Source organism: Betta splendens, chromosome 4 (genome assembly GCF_900634795.4).
Source record: "Betta splendens chromosome 4, fBetSpl5.4, whole genome shotgun sequence".
NCBI classification, from domain to species: Eukaryota; Metazoa; Chordata; class Actinopteri; order Anabantiformes; family Osphronemidae; genus Betta; species Betta splendens.
Genome location: NC_040884.2, coordinates 4110398 through 4127204, shown reverse-complemented (window position 1 = coordinate 4127204; position 16807 = coordinate 4110398). Strand labels below are relative to the sequence as shown.

Sequence of the window (16807 nt, the reverse complement as noted above, 5' to 3'; positions counted from 1 at the left end):
GAAGGACTGAGCTAGTTGCTTTCTTTTGTTACCGTGAGTTTCTTCAACCTTTTTGAACCCTGGACCTTTCGAACTATTTTGTTGCCCGATTCAGACGAACCGCTGACAAAGTAAAAACAACCAGGTTTTTTCCTGCATCTCTGGCTCCTGCTCTCTGCTCTGCAGCCACGTGCACGAAAGGTTCCTCCACATTAAACTGCAGGTTCCTGGCTGTGGTTAACCTGCCGTGGTCTCTGTAAAACAACCGTTTAGCTTAAGGAGAACTTCCCCATTACGAGAGTTGTTTTTCTCAGAGACCTGGACAAGACAAAGACCAGCAATGACAGGCTCTTAAATCCAAGCCACTAAAGTCGTCTGCTCCCGTACTGGAGGTGACACCTCAGAATGTGTGCGACGGAGCTGGACCTTACTTTGACGCTCTCAGGGAACTCGTCGGCCGTGCTGTGCAGAAGCACGTGTCCCTTGTCGGGCAGGTTCATGTAGATGCAGTTGGCGGCGAGGTCGTCGGGCACCGTCAGCTTGTCGTAGCGATGGTCACTCATCTGCTGCATGATCTGGATGGACAGAGAAGAACACCACACTGAGACCAAGTCCACACGGACAACAGGTCACAGGCTCTGAGTCAGAGGCGCCACCACGACACCAACGGCAGCACCGCATCCGAGGGCCTGAACACAGCAGCACTGCAGCAGACGCACATTCCTCCTCAGCAGATGTCATGTTATTTATGTAATGTGTGTGTGAGGCGAAGGTGTGTGTGTGTGGGGGGGGGGGGGGGGGTTCAGCGTGTTCAGGAGCTGAGGATGTTATGACCAGCGGAGAGACAGGTGCCTGTTAATGTTTACGAGCAGAACATCTGCGGGCGGATCCCTCCCAGACGAACGGGGAGGGAGGAAAAAGGTGTTTCAAGAAGTGAGACTTGAACCAGATGAGCTTTTCCTGCAGCTTCTTAATCACAGTGGGTGAACTATTCAATGATGATCCTGATTAAGTCAGGAGCTTCTACTGCGTCACCCTCAAACTGAATGCGTGGGTGTGACGTCTGCTCGGAGAACACGAGGGATTGGAGGAGCGGCTGTGGGCGAACGTGATGATGTCTGAACTATCAGGAAACAACAGGAAGTGTGTTTATAGTATGAACCACCACGGATTAGTATGTTTGGATAAAAAGATGGAAACAATCAATCTCTGCATCTTTAAAAGGATATTTAAAATAATTATCGTCTCATCCAACCCCATGACATAGATGTTTTTTTATGGATTTATGGGGAAAATGTTACTGGACACACATTTGTGTGTTTTCTGGCAGCAGCAGCAGCTTTTGTCCCGATAAATACGTGAACAATTGTACAGTTAATCTTTGCAATAAATCCCACCATTAAGTAGAAAAGCCATCGCCGGCCACAGGGCTGGACTCCACGCAGGCGTGATGTCTGGGAAACTACATGATGATCTATGAGTGGCAAATTAACAGACGCGGCAAATGACTGACGATACAGAAAAATCAATGGAAGCAGCTTGGCGGGCGCTGACGCTGCCGTTTCCAAGGCGTGAGCTGCAGGGTGGAGCGCGGGCGGCGCGAGTGGGCCTCTGGAACCGGACCAGACACATTCCCAGGTCGCTGGTGGGTGCGTTACGTGATTGGAGCAGCCCTGAATGAAAACACTGTCCATGTGCGTGACGGCCAGCGCTGTCTCTCACACACGGGGATTAAGGGAGCTGGAGGGGAGAATAAAGGCCGACTCGAGCAAAGATCACACTTGTTCCCGCTCCACTCCTCGACTCAGGCTCCCAGTGCAAACAGAGTGCGAGGTAAAGGTTCTGCAGAGAGAGCTCACGTTCCGATCCGTCGAACGCAACGCGATCCTCGGAGAATTCACCTGACTCGCCTTCCTCCCTCAGACGCTGCTCTGTGGCTTTGAAATCGGACCTGCTGTGTGCATAGTCATCCTGGCTCTGGACCAGGAGTAAGGCCACAGTAAATCAGCAGCGTTTGGACAGTGGCTGAGCTCCAGTTAATACACAGAGTGGTAACTGGGCAGCAGAACGTGCTCAGTCAGAGCCGCTGAACCAAATATTTACTGGAAGCTAATAAATTCCCCCCGTGGGCAGTGACAAAGACAACCTGGTGTTGTCCACTGCACTCATCAGAATAATCTACAGTAGAAGCCGGTATGAATACGGCAGTAATCCTTCCCAGAAGGCCTTTAAAAGTTTTACAATACTTCTTTTCACTGATCAACAGCAGCACGTACGAGAAAAAGCCTTCTAGAGGCTACTTCTAAAATCCAGAGGGGAAATGAGAGTGCAATAGTTTCCTGTTGATGTTTAATAAATGTTTGTTATAGTTCCTCGACACTGGAGCATTTACTGCTGAGCCCCAAGGAATCCAGAGGAAGAGGAAGATGAAGATGAGGATGAAGGAAGGTGAGAAGAGAGAACGCGTGGATACTCGCTGATAAGAAAAGAGCACAACGCAGAGACCTCCATTCACATTTCACAGGTTCTGTTGATCCAGGCATTAAATGGGTTTAAATACTGTTCTTGGGAGAACAGTTTAATTTCTATTTATTAAGTCCCCATTCAGAGAAGTGAGGATTGTTCTGGTGTGTATTTTCGTATTTTGTGTGTTAATATTATTGGTTATTATTATTAATATTATATAACCAAGGTGCCGCACACCGATATCACAGAATGCTGCACAGCTGCTGTCTATGACTCATTTCCTCTTTGTTGTTTAATATAAACAAAGTAAATCATCCATGATATGACGACCACCCAGAGCAAACTCATTGATAAACGCATTAGCGTTATGAAGCTCAGACAGGCACAAACTCAGAATTTATAACCTCCTAAAAGCAGAATTAATGGTTTCTACATGGGACTAGACAGCTGTGTTAGATTCCTCAGGTGTCTAATAAAGTGGTGCGTTGCTTTAGACATCGCTGCGTCACGTCGTCTCCAGAGCTGCACTGTGTCAAACATCCTTAAGACGACAAGGAGAGTCCGACCGTAGACGTGGAATGACCTCATGGCTCACGCAGGGCTGAGCGAACGGGCCGCTCCCGAGCTGAGGAGCTGAGAGGCTGAGGAGCTGAGGAGATGAGGAGCTGAGAGGCTGAGGAGATGAGGAGACGAGGAGCTGAGGAGACGAGGAGCTGAGGAAATGAGGAGCTGAGGAAATGAGGAGCTGAGGAAATGAGGAGATTAGGAAATGAGGAGATTAGGAAATGAGGAGATGAGGAAATGAGGAGATGAGGAGATGAGGAGCTGAGGAAATGAGGAGCTGAGGAGATGAGGAGCTGAGGAAATGAGGAGCTGAGGAGATGAGGGCAGGACGGCGGGTGAGAACGTGGTTTCTGTGTTGCAGGGCTGCGACTTGACGATGACCCTAATGAGCGAAGCCTGCGGCCGATGAATGAGGAGCTCCGTCCGGTCAACGCGAGCATCACTAGCTCACAGTTGAATGAGCGTCAGGGTGACGTTCAGCAGACGTCAGTGAGACGTTGGCTCCAGACCTTCTGAAACTCTCATCAGTAAATGTCCGACTGCAGTAAAATTCACTTCCCTTAAGACACGTCTAATTTATGAGGAGTCCACAGACAGGGAGCCTTCGCCATTAAGCTCCACATCCACATTCCAAACAGCCTCTCTGGATTTATTAAGCCAACATTCATAAGATCTCCGTCCTCTCACAAAGACAACATTACCTAATTATTTGTTGAAAGCCCTTTAAACAGGAGCTAATTGCTGCCGGAGAGGGTGACGTAAGTCGTAATTAGAAAGTGAGCGCTCTGTCATTATAAGTCTCACTAACGGCCACTCCTCGCTCCGCTAGTTAATTACCAGTGCGATCAAACAGACTGGAACCTTAACGAGCCGCTGCTGGAATGTAAAAATTAATTAGTGCATGTTTATGTTGACGTTCTCGCCTTCTTTACACAATGCAAAGTAAACATGTTTACAAGCCAGCAGAGCTCATCCTGCGCTTCTCCCCAGAGCACAGGCTCATTAGGACGCGCTGTCTGATGGTCTGCCTTTAATTGCCCCCGGGTTCCTCAGACGGCTGTTTTGCTGGTGTTTGCACCTTGGCCAGTAGGGGGCACTATCACACTGGGAGGCAGGAGAACAGCTCTGCCAGAGGCCGGGGTGGATGCGCTCGTGAGTGTAGGTCCCCATGCTTTTGTAATTAGATGTTCTGCATGTGTCTGTGCCGTTTCAGTGCGACATTACACATTTCACCGTAGTTCAGTCAAGTGTGCCGCCAGCAGACTTCACATGAAGTCTTACTTAATGGTGTTGGGGGATTTTGAGGATAATTCCACACAAGGGATGGGCTGAGATTTATTTGCTCCCCGTGAAAACGACAGTATTTCTCTGTCAGGGCGGAAACTGCCTCTCTGTCATGTTGAGCCGTCACCGTCCCCTGGGTTCCTAATGTCGCGCCGAGCCTCAAATCAATTCAGAAGCCTTTCATGCAGTAACGAGCTCCAGCTGTTTAATGGGAGGACAATGCCTTTGTAAGCGACGCTGCAGCGCGAGCGCCAGGGGCAAATTAAACGAGAGAAGACAAGAACGAGGAAGGACTAAGGTGACAGGTGGCTGCGGTGGCAGGAGGCCGTCAACATCTACATAACGGAGTGTAAATCAACAGGTTGAGACCAACCCAAGTGGAAAAAAACCCTCCATCAGCTGCGTCACAGGTGCAACAACACAGGCACCGCATTGATCGGGCGGTTTCCATGGGGACAGCGACAGCACAATGCTCCACCGTACATGCGGCACGTACTTTGAGGGCCTTTTGAGCCGGTTCACTGGAGCCGATGACGATGAGGCCCGGTCCCCCCATGCTGCAGAAGCTCTTCAGGTGCAGCCCCTCCAGCACCGGCACGGTCGACACGGCGTAGTCCTGCAAAACGAGGAGAAGAACGTGAATCAGAACGCGGTAATCCACAGCATCTCTGGGCAGAGCCCCACTGTTGAGTGGCAGGAAGGCTTTTCATTTGCAGAGTTGCAGGTCATTATCTCTTTAAACTTGTCATCGTCGTGAAGCAATCATCCTGGTGTAAATCTGTCTCGCTACGGCTCCATTCAGTGGGAGTGGAGCCACACAATGCATTGGTTAATACTTGAAACAGGGAGCGCTGCAGAGGTTTGTGCACCATCATCAACCGGCCTTTTGGACCAGAGCACTTGGCAGCTCAGCTCAACAGCGCGAGTGTCAGCGAGATGATGTCACTGAGCCGAAGCCTTCTGGGACGATTATAGAGCAACTGGTGAGAGTCCGATTGGAACGGCTCCAAGTGTTAGCAAACAGTAGGTACGAACCACTGATCCTCTGTAAATGACAAAACCAGGCCGACGGGCGAGCGAATTCACGTCACGATGACCACAAAGAGACGCAGAAGACTCAAAGACACAAACTACAAGCACATTTTTCACACCAAACAAACAGGATAACCTGCCCATATGTACAGTACAGCGTCTCATTTATCCTGGTTTTAGCCTGGCTCCTTTATGAAGCGGCCCCTCGAAAACCACTGAGTTTGCCAGAGTCTATATTTGAAGAATTACTGCACATCCTGTCAAAAAAAACAAGAAGCCAAAACACAGCTTCACCACTGGCTTCATTCCGACTTTGATTTAGTGGAGAGCTGGAATTTTTCCACTTTCATGTTGATTGATAGAAGTTCTGATAAAGCAGCTCGGTTTGTGACAGCGAAGACTTACTGTCGGCCTCTGGAGACTTACTAAAGCCACAGCTCGGCCCTGCTGAGACCTATAAACTGAACTCCACTGGATTTATGGTAGGATGTGAGACTTTAAGCGGACTTTCCAAGACTCTTCCTTCCTCGATCTATGTGAATGCATTCATTTGACCAAACCAATAACTTTCCCAACTGACGTCCGTGTGTTTTTGTAATCACATAATATGTTGTGAATAGGATTGAATAGCTCTCATATAAACCCTATGAAGTATTTAGAATTTTCCGTCATTAGCACTCATTGTGATTTTTTCCATTCAAAGATGTGTTAAAGATTTTCAGGTCAGAATTTGTAACACATCATTAGCTCTGAAACAGTGCTGTGATTCGCGGTAATGATTATTTTGACTTTTAACAGCGAAAATTCCCTAAATTGCGCCGTTCTTGATGTTTTCCTGAACTCTTTCCTTGGCACTTGTATAGAAGATCCAGCAGGACAACTGGGGGTTATGTAATCTGAGCCTCATTCTTCATCCTTGAACAGGATGTTTTGTTGCAGTTCAAAATTAGAAACAGGAGATTTTGTTGTTATCAATGCGAATCCCAAGCGAGACTCCGGCTTCCTTTATATCTGCTGATACGCCTCCACAGCGCGGGTGAAACGAGTCAGGGTAAACTGCACTTCAACATCTGTATACAGGCGCTAAACAAACCCGTCAATTAAATGATCCTGAATTTGATAAAGGGAAAAAAAGAGCGATAGCTGGAATCAATCTGATTAAAAAAGGGAAAAACAATACGACGCTTAAGTGATTTTTCCTTGTGCCGTTTGCCAGAGACGCATCATTAAGTCCCGTCTTATCAGACGTAAAACAAAGAGGGATCCATAATGAGGAATGCAAATCCGACACAGATGCGAAGATGGAAGAAGTGCGTCGAGGCCACGCAGGTTGCGCTAACGCGCTGAACTATTCACACCGTGAACCACCTCTGAACTGCAGCCCGACTCACTGACTCAGCCAACTTTTCTCTTTGGTCATGGTCTCGGAGCAAATCTAACAACAACACACTGCAAGTCTGCACCATGAGACAACAACAGCAAACAGGCAGATAGCATCGGTCTGCGCTTGTGGCCTCCACTCAGGCTGCGCGTCTGGATCCTCCCTGAGGCAAAGCTGCTGCTAAACTGATGTTTGGGAGATTTCTCAGAATGTTTCCTTTGGATGCGAGTCACACAGCAGTGGTTATCAAGGCCGGGCCTCAGCACACAGACATTAGCAATATATGAGAAAATCTTCACTTAGGCTTTTACTGAGCTTTAAGTAAGAGGTATTTTTTTCTCACTCTTACTAAACTAAACCAACAACAACAACAGGTTCTCAGTCCGAAAGCCCGTTTTATCCCTTGACAGGACCCATCACTTGTCTTCTTTTCTTGGCAAGATTTATTACTATGAAATCAGAAACATAAACATCCACTCTATGAGTGGCTCCACCCCAGGGGCCCCTTGACCTCTTGACCCGCTCACAGTAATGAATTATAGATGAAGGTAGAGATGGAATGTGTCCAGCTGAAACTTACAGTTTATCTAAATGCTGTAACTGATATCACTCTTTTTTTACAGTGCACCCATTTGAGTTGGGTTCAGTATATAGAGAAAAGGAGGCGTAGGTGGATGGATGGAGGACAGAGACAGTATATTGTGTAGGGCGTGGATCGTGGCAGATACAGAGACAGACAAATGGAATTAAGACAGAAAGGAAGATGGAGGAGAATGAAAATTACAAGACGGATGCAGTGCTGATGCTGTTATCCAGTCGGCCTAAAGCTATTACCATTTATAACATATTTATCTCAGGCTCTCCTGCGTCTGATGTCGGCATAGTTGTGTTAAGAGACCATTAAGGAGCCTAAAGGAGAAATACAGCAGCAGCTGAGCGATAGGAAAAGTATGTTTCTCTGCTTCATGCATTACAACAGTGCTCACTCTTTACCTGGAGCTATTTTCCTTTGAGTTGTACTAGTTTCCATTTCAACACACCTTAAATGCGTCTGCGAGGATCTCCGCTCCTCTCTGATTGGTCCGTTTGGAGAGGCCGACGAAGAACTCCCGACCTGCGGGAGGAATCAGAGGCCGTGAGTTGAGTGCGACGACCGGCGGCGCTGCAGCGACGGAACGCCGCCGTATTTCATGCACGTCTGTTTGGTGGGGAACAAAAAGAACCGGGCTCGGGTCGGCGGTGGGCCGGACCCAGCTCAGCTCAGCTCCCGATGGAGCCGCTGCAGAGCCCTGACAGAATGAGCCGTCAGCCGGGGCCGTGCCAACAGGAAATGTTTCTAGCTCTGCCATGTGAAACCCATTTGAGCTGGGGGAACAGTAGCACAGAGCCAGCGTCTAGAAACCCAATTAGATGTACTGTGCCTTTTTTCCGAGTGGCCTGCGCAGCGTAGGAAGCACTGACCCACATTCTTTATGCGCCGGTAACGGAATGTACAGAAAAGACCACCGTGTTCTTGATTGTCAGCTTTAATAGTTTTACAATCCGACGACGGCGAAATCGAAGACCAGGACGGAGGCCTGGACGGAGGCTCATCTGATGTGACCGGGAGAACGGCACACAGCGTCTCTGCTGCAGATTTCTATCTGGAAACCCAGCAGGCTGCTCAGGCACCGGGTCAGCGAGGTCGCGTAGAAGAATGTTTGTGTGGAGGATCCCGAAGCGCAGACGCGAACGTACAGACACGCGACCGTCTGCATTGGTGAAGTGTCTCTGAGCTCAGTGACTCCAGTCTCTCATCCTCCACGTTGCATTCGCTTCACATCATTTCCCTCGACACAGTATGAACAATTTATTTTTACCTTTTAGTTTTATGTCATTTAAGGGGATTTGCCTGTGTGTGTTAGACGCAGGCCAAGTTGAAGCCCACCTGTGAAAAGCACGTCTCCTCCGTCCAGTGTTGCATTCTCTTCAGTCATTTCCACAATGTTCAGGTCCAGACCTTTCAAAGCTTCCTTCATCGCCTCCGTCTGGAAGAAACACACACAAATAAAACTCTTTAAAATATATAAATGTGTTTAAGGCAGCATATTCAGTCTCTATATGACATGATCCCAGTTTAACTACTCGCACACAAACAATCGGAGGATTTTTACTGGATTTTTACAAGGCCCATGTACTAAGTGCAATGAAACAAAGCGTCTCTCCCAGAGGACGTGATGATGTCATTTAAATGAGCCATGAAATAATGCGAGTTTAGCAGAAAGATGGTAAAACTTTAACAAGACGGTGCCTGTAGTGATGAAGGGCGAAAAGAGAAAAGTGAAAGAGCCGACGTTATCGGCGTCGCAGCGGTTAAGTAACGCGTTCATTCTATGGAACAAGATGGAAAAGCCACATTTCTGAACCTGAAACATGAGCAGAGAACGGGGCTGTTGGCTGAACCTCGGCCCGGTCGGCTCTCCCGTCTGGCCGCCCAGGGTGATTTTATTGCGCCGCTGGAGGGGGTTCCTGCGGGAATTGTTTCCAAGGTCAGTCATGTTAGCGACGCCATCACTGTTTCCACAGGCCGTATCTCGCTATGACCTCATCCTGCTCACTGAGCCTTTGGGCAAACACTACGTCTCTCCTCATTTGGAAGAAGCTGAACCATGAGGTCATCCAGGTGGACTGCCATGCACTCAGCTACAAAGCCTAATCTAGGAGGAGCTTTATGCAGCTTTTTACCCCATCTGACTGTGACCCAGTGGCTCACAGCCACAAAGCCTCTTCTCCAGTAGCAATATGTACAATTACGTTCAAATCAAATGCCGTCCTCCCTGTTTCAGCTCTGCTTCAGTCAATCAGGAGAAACACTATGTGCTTCCAACTAAGTGGGTTCACAAATTCATTAGCTTTAACAGCCACCGTGTACAGCACATTGAGTATAGGTAGCAGTTAATCTCTCTCGTTTGTGCTTCATTCAAAGCAAAAGTGAAGCCAAGACGCCCTCTGCTTCTGATTTAGCTTAGTTTGTTGAAATGTTGGGCAGCGAATAAAAGGTTGAGTCACGTTTTGAGGATGAAAATGATCCAGATGCTTGATGAGAACTGCTACTTTAGATGTTTGCTCGAGTCATGGGTTTTCGTGGCCCATCATTCCTGCTACCTCCAGCCGGTCCCATTGAAGTGACGTCTGTGCCACTGATTCATCACATACGAAGAGACTTCAGTCGTATGAGTCAATTCAAAAGTGTTTTCAGAAAATTCCTGGTTGTTGCCGGTGCCTACGAGAGGCCAGATCAGCACAACAAAGCTCAGGAGCTTCACAGTTTATCCTCAAACCCTGAGAGATGATTCTTGATCCACTGGACCAAACACAGTATTCTCTGTTAGCATTTGTTACGATATATGACAAAAGAATTAAAACCAAGTTCCCACTTTCAGTTTCACAGAATAAGCCGTGTGTTGGTCACAAAGAGACATCACACACATAAATAGTTCAGATCCTGGGTCAGTAGAAAGACTGCGATGACAACGGCTGCACCTTTTCCTTCTCAATGTTTCCACTGGATGTGATGTTTCAACAACTCGGCTGTACTGTATATATCACCAAGGACTGATTGATTGACACTTGAAGAAACGTTACCGAGACAACGTCTCTCAAAAAATGTCATCCACATGTTTATCAAATTTTCATTACTATAACGTGTTTCAGTCTTCGCTGTTGGCAGCTTCTTTAAAATGCAACTGCGACAATTTTATCTAATAGGAGGAAATGTGGTGGCATCGTCTGCGTCTTGGCACCGCTTCACAGGAGAATGAAATATTGCAGATGTCAAAGACACAGATGAAGTGCTAGAATCAGTAAATATGAAAAGGCAATTAGACACATGGACATTATAACATTAGATCAAACACCAACCGAACCGAACCGAACCTTTTCTGTTCGCCACATGTGCCGCACAGTCACGTTACTCAAGGTCTGAGAAATAGAAAACGTCTGTGTCAACAGTGTAAACAGGCAATTATACGTCTAAAATGAAGCCCGTTCTGAATTTAATTGAAACTTCAGAGCAATTTCTTGTTGTTTAGTCATCTCCAACTGTCAAAATGATGACACGGTCGTGAGCTGGTGGCAGAGCGTTCAGTCGGACGGGCTCTGAAGCAATTACCACCTTGAGCTCTGAACTGCTAAAGACCATCAAGGAGGAGCTTCCTCACAGGGTTCATGCATTAAACTGGAGCGGTTTCAGATGGTGAAACCACAGCTTCCACCCTGAGTTGAGTACAGTACGACGGTGGATAAAGCTTCTCTCTCTTCGTTGTATCCTCTCCTCCCTCACTCTGCTTCTTTATCTCCCGCATTCCCTCTCCTCTCCTTCGACCCCTGCCGCCGGGTCAAGAATGTTCCTGCGGTGGCTTCCCATGCAGAGTGCCCCATTATCTCGGAGTGTAAGGGACATCCAATACCCGTCCCTGCCCGGGTGCCAAGTCGCTCTGCCAGCACCTCCTTCTCTTCTCCCTCCAACCCTCCTGCCCTCCACTCGTCTCCCCTCCTCTCCAGGCGACATGCTGTTAGCCAGCACCCTGCTTTGAATGAAAAAGGCCTTTTAAAATTCATTAGGGGCTGAAGGCTCTGAAGGCCGGTCGGTCTGCTTGCCACATTCCTGCCGTTCCAGCCCAGGACAGGGGAGACAGAGCAGAGAGAATAGCCTTTTATTTGGGCCTTTTTATGGACCCCTTCTCCCATCTCTCGCCCCTGGTACCCGTGGATATCGCATTCTGCTAAAGAGGACCATCAGTCTGATAGCGCACGGTGCATTTGGAAAGGGAATCGACTACACAACAATGGCATTCCTGGAGGTCATCCTAGCCTCCTCATACCAGGCAACAGAGTCCCACGCTCCGGCATAATGGGGTACAGCATTCCTCCGAGCTTCACACGCACAAATCGAGTCATGGCAGTTATCAAGTGCTCCGCATTGATACAGCACAAGCGTTTTCAAACAGCAGACACGGGTCAGCCACAGCTTTCTCATCTCAGGGTCAACAAATGCACATCCATTATCAAAATTGGTCAAAGGTTTGCACTAAAACAAAGAGAAGTCTCATGTGGAGGTACAGTATGTTCAAAGAGCAGAATAACGCTTTAGGGCAATCGACCAAAAGAAATTTGGCTTAAATGCACAGGCCCCATAAGCTGCAGCATGCTGGAAGGCGGATAAGCCTATCTAACCTTTGGGGTATGACGTCTTTGCTTTAGTTTGCTCAAATGTTTTTAATGGCTCAATTACAGATTCATTAGAACTTTATCTTACTGTAGGTTCAAGTGCTCCTTTAGAAGTAGTACATTAGGATTTAACTACATGACAACCAGATTGGCAGTCAAGGCTACTGTTGGGTTCATGGCTCCTAAACTATATTGCAAAAACCTGCAGAAAAATGCATGTGCACACATCCTCATTCACCACACAGCAGAGGATGCACAAAGAAGAAATATGAAAGAGTGAAGAGCTACTGTAGTATGGATGTCAGCGTTTTCACAGTGATGACACAGAATCACAGAACAGGGCCGGCCTGACGCTGTCACGGTGGTCAAATGGCACATTCCTGCAAGCGTTTCCACTGTCACAGCCTGTTAACTAAAGTGAAAAAAGACAACAACTCATTTAGTAGCAGCCAAGGGAAAACAAACCCTCTGTGGCCTGTCCGTGCATTAGCAAAACAAATCCATGGTGTATGTTGGAACATACCTGTGGTTAACCAAGTCATGGCGACCCCCTCCCTCTCTTACACCCCCCATTAGCCCATAGATTACATAAATGTTGAGAAGTAGGTCAATGTGACGGCGCGCACGCTTAACAGTAGCACATTTGATCTGGCAGACTGCCTCAGGAGACAAGCTGCTTCAGCCAAACCCCCGGCACCGTCAGACTGCAGTGACGGGGCTCCAAAGGGCCCCGAGGAGGAAAAGGCCACGCAGTCGTCCTGCTTGGACACAGGGTGGATGGCAGCAGCTGGGCCAGAGGGACCGAGGGGCCAACACAGTCAAAGAGCCCTCATGGTTGAATGCTGGGGCTTGGGCTTAATAGGAGCCTGTAATACGCATGGAAGATCATTTCAGAGGCGAGAAAGGGCTGCTGTTCTCTTCGTTCTATTCATGTAATTAAACATGATAGAATGGATGATTGCTTCCTGTTTCATTTCACTGAAATAAAGACTTCGTTTTCTGTCAACGTTCTAGTCGCTCCTCGTTTGCTATTCCTCGTTTTCCAAATTGAAGGACAATACCGAAATTACATGGCATCATGAATATTTTAGTGAACCGTGGTCTAAATAGGAGTCTTACTTTAGACTCATTATACAGCCGACATTCTACCAAGCAGGAGTCGTAATTAATTCTTCAATCTAGACTTAAATAATCCAAGTCCAATTTCAAAAACTGAATTTTAAAGCTAATCCTTAAACACACTCGCTTCAATATTTTTAAAATGGCAAGAATGACCTACAGGTTTGTAGAGGATTGTAGAATTGATGAGGCATCTCTCACTTTTTAAGGTAGAAGGTTTGTTACGTGACATATTGCTAAACGGGAATAAATTGAAGTAATTCAATGAAACTTGTGATATGTAGTTACAAAAACCAGGAAATATTAAAGTCAATGAGGACCCACTTCAGCATCACCTTCTACTGTAGCACCTTGCTCATCACAGTCTGCTCTCATCCAAAAACACCCAGGCAAAAATAAACAGAAATGTGAGTTTGTTTGACAAGTCCAACGTCCGTCCCAGAGCAAATAAAGTGCTCGGTCCAATCAGCAGGGCTGCAAAGAATGTGGCTGCTGCTTACCGCTCACTGTGATGGCTCCACAAATACCAGAAGAGCTGCAGGCTAGAAATTTCTGGAGAGCAGGAGGACTGAGACTGCTGGACGCTAATGGACGGGAGCCTCCACCGTGGGGAAAACACGGGGGGCTTCAGTAAATACATCTTGGCACTGTCTCCAGCACATTTATTAGGTTTGACCCCCACAGACTGGACCTCTGCACCAAAACAAGGGGAACAGCCAATGAACAGACCTACAGTTTATCCATGTCTGGCTAAACGGACCGGATAAAATCTGATCGTATTAAGCCAGAAGTGAATTCACAAGGACGCAGGTTAAGACAAACAGCGTGCATTTGTTCCGGGTTGGGCTGCTCTATACTAATGACAAGCAATAAACTACTTTTACAACCAATATTCCCTGCGCTGTGTGACATCAGTAGGAAAAACTGAAAAGGTCAGAAGATTTGATCAAAGTACTGTGTGTGCTCCTAAAAGACCTGAGTTCTCCAAAATCCTGTAAGGGAATAAAATCCCTAAACTCTTCCCCAAGTGACTAAGATTTATATTCAAGTATTTACATGACGTTAGCATCCAAAACAGATAAAAATACTTATCAGTTAAAAGTCAGAACTCAATGTTAAGAGTTGTCCGTGTTAGGAAAAAGGCTGTATGCCCTGTTTTCTTTCCTTTTTTCCATGAGGGAAACCCAAGTGGGAAACCCTACTCGCCCTCACCTCTGCCCCAACTGGACTGAGAGACAGAGGACCACCCACAGCTCCACTAAAGGGTGATGAGGCTCAGGAGTTCAAGGTGAGCATTTGTGTGCATCAGGCTCCATGTGCTACAGTTTAAGGATGAAGTGTGTGAACAGGGCTCCAAGTAGGACTGTACAGTGTACAGTACGCTTTGGCGTTTACGACGCATCACGGGAAGCTGCCGCGCCTCCACACACGGCGGTAGGAAAGTGCAGCTTGTCTGAAATGTATAGAGGCATTTGCACAATAATTGAACCAAGTGCGGCCAATGACATTCGGAAAGTGGGCGATGCTTCGATAGGTGTCTGCCAGGGACGTTTGGTGGCCGTACATATGGGTGACAACTGAGAACAGGAACTAAAAGTTGAATGGAAAGTGGAAAGCCAGACAACCGTCACTAGAAGTCATAACCTGTCAGGCTTTCTGAGTGCTGTGGTTAACCGGAGCTTATTATCCTTACAGAATCAAAACTTGGCACTCGCCTCACGTGTACCGAAGATGATTCAATTGAGATGATTTGACTAGAAATCCCGTTCGTATTTGTTTTAGTTCCACAGGTCGGGGCCCCTGGAAAGCCAAAGTAAAAATACCCAGAGCTGCCTCACATTTAAACTGTTCCAACATTTGTGAGGCCCAAGGTGTGCGACAGAACAGAATGTACAACCAAACACAGTCTTGGCTGGTCTGGATTTATGTGGCCCGGAAACGACCTCCCGTGGCCTTTTCCATGGGAGGAAAGAGATGTTTTTTTGGATCCGAGCTACAGGAAAGCTCAAGAAAAGAGGTGGAGTGTTTGGGTGAGTCATGTTTAGAAAACTGTCTCGCCTTCCTTCCACGCAGGGAGTCCTCTTGTGTTCGGTGCTTGCTATCTGGGAAGTGGTGAAGACTGAAGGATGGAGAGAAGCTGGGCATCACTTGACTTGAGGAGTTTGACACAGGGTGTGTTTCCACCACACACTCCAGTAGTGCAGTGTCTTCATGCCATTGGCATTTTAAACACCTGCAAAAAGTAATCTCAAATTCTTCTAATGGTTTATATAATCGGCTTTTTTTAAACACCTTTTGAGATCTTTTATACATCCACTGTTAAAGGATTTTTATTGATGTCTTTTCATAACCTTTCAAACCTGCAGAAAGAAAATACCATCGTACACACAGCTACGCCCATGCTTTCCAAAAAATGCATTGAACGTGTTCCCAAAAGGGGAAAAAAGTGGAGTTTGCCAGGCAAAGTACAGACTGACGGCCCGTTATGAGGGATTTCCCAAAACAGCCATCTGAAGTTAGGTGTATGGGAGGGGTTGGTGTGGAAAAACAAAAAAAGGGAACGCGCGTTAATCTTAAAAAGGGGGAAAAGGTTTCCCATAAATGTTAATGAAGGGCTTTCCCAGAAAGTTTTTTTCCTCCTTTCAACATGAAACAAGGGGTCAGGTGCTAATGTGAACCAGCAGGCTGGAGAACCAAGCAGGGCCTGAAGAAGACTGCAGGGGTTTAGCTACCTTAGCATGATGTGTCAGAAGACAAATGTGAGCAAAGCCAAGAGGAGTTCATCCCTGTTCCTGGATATACAGTACAGTAGCGTCAACGTTTGCACATAGATGGATGTCTCAGGTTCAAGTGTTGCTGTGGCTGCACTACGGACAGAGAAATTCTAAACTAAATTACAGGCCACTTGTATTTTTGTTGTGCAATAAATGATGAGTTTTCTGGTTCTAGTGTTTTAACAATCAGAGCTAAAGTAGTAGGGAAGCTTGATTTAGCTGGGTGAAAATGCAAAGCTCTGCTATGGTTTCACAATCCATCCCCAATTCACTATACCAACAGTGAGATGCTGTGGAGACGCCCGAGCTCATTAAATATTTAAAATGATTTTTTATAAAAAGCCATTTGGCCGCTCAAACACTTAGAGGCTGAGTCAACATACCGTAGGTGTGTTGTCATGTTAGTCTCCATTGGTCCAGTTTATTTAAAGGTAAAAATGATTCATTGTGGAAGCAACCGATGTTGAAGGATGATTACACTGATAAAGTAAGTGTTTAACCAATCATTTCAAAGCGCTTACGGGGCATTAGCTAAGCTGTGGGCTACGTGCCAGCTGCACTGTCTGGCCTAGCTGACCAATGCATGAGCTATTCCCACCTAATCCAGTCGCCCACAGCTTCTGCTTGGCTGTCAGTGATAGCATGCGGGCTGTGTCTTTGAAGCCCTGCACTAAGCCGTGAATGAACCACATCCTTTCCCTCCCTGCCTCGCGCCGCCGAGGTGAAACGTGACAGGCCGTAATGTAAGCCGCGTTAAACACACATCGCCCGGTCTGCGCGTCTGGTCAACGAGGCGACCTCGCCTCAGGAAATAACCGCGCCGGTTTTATAATGAATCAAATACTTAAGAAACCCTCGAGTCTGATGATTTTTCAAAGATAACAAAAACAATGAAAAGCCTCATTCATCAAGACTCCACATCAAGCACGGACCTGCTAAGCCTTAGTGATGTGAAGTTCTGCTGTGTCGCACTTTTTACTTTTGGAAGTGTAGACATTCC

General features: G+C 47.0%; 1 protein-coding gene across 2 annotated transcripts in view; it reads right to left on the bottom strand.

Moving 5' to 3' along the window:
* The window catches only part of ddah1 (dimethylarginine dimethylaminohydrolase 1), a 43153-nt gene that overhangs the window by 4373 nt on the left and 21973 nt on the right, over positions 1–16807 (bottom strand). For both annotated transcript variants that reach the window (XM_029147169.3, XM_029147168.3), the window contains exons 2-5: positions 8634–8733; positions 7747–7820; positions 4790–4909; positions 411–554 (exon numbers count right to left, since the gene is read on the bottom strand). In XM_029147169.3, the coding sequence (XP_029003002.1) occupies positions 411–554; positions 4790–4909; positions 7747–7820; positions 8634–8724 (429 nt within the window). In that variant the 5' untranslated portion in view covers positions 8725–8733. The remainder of the gene's footprint in view (positions 1–410; positions 555–4789; positions 4910–7746; positions 7821–8633; positions 8734–16807) is intronic.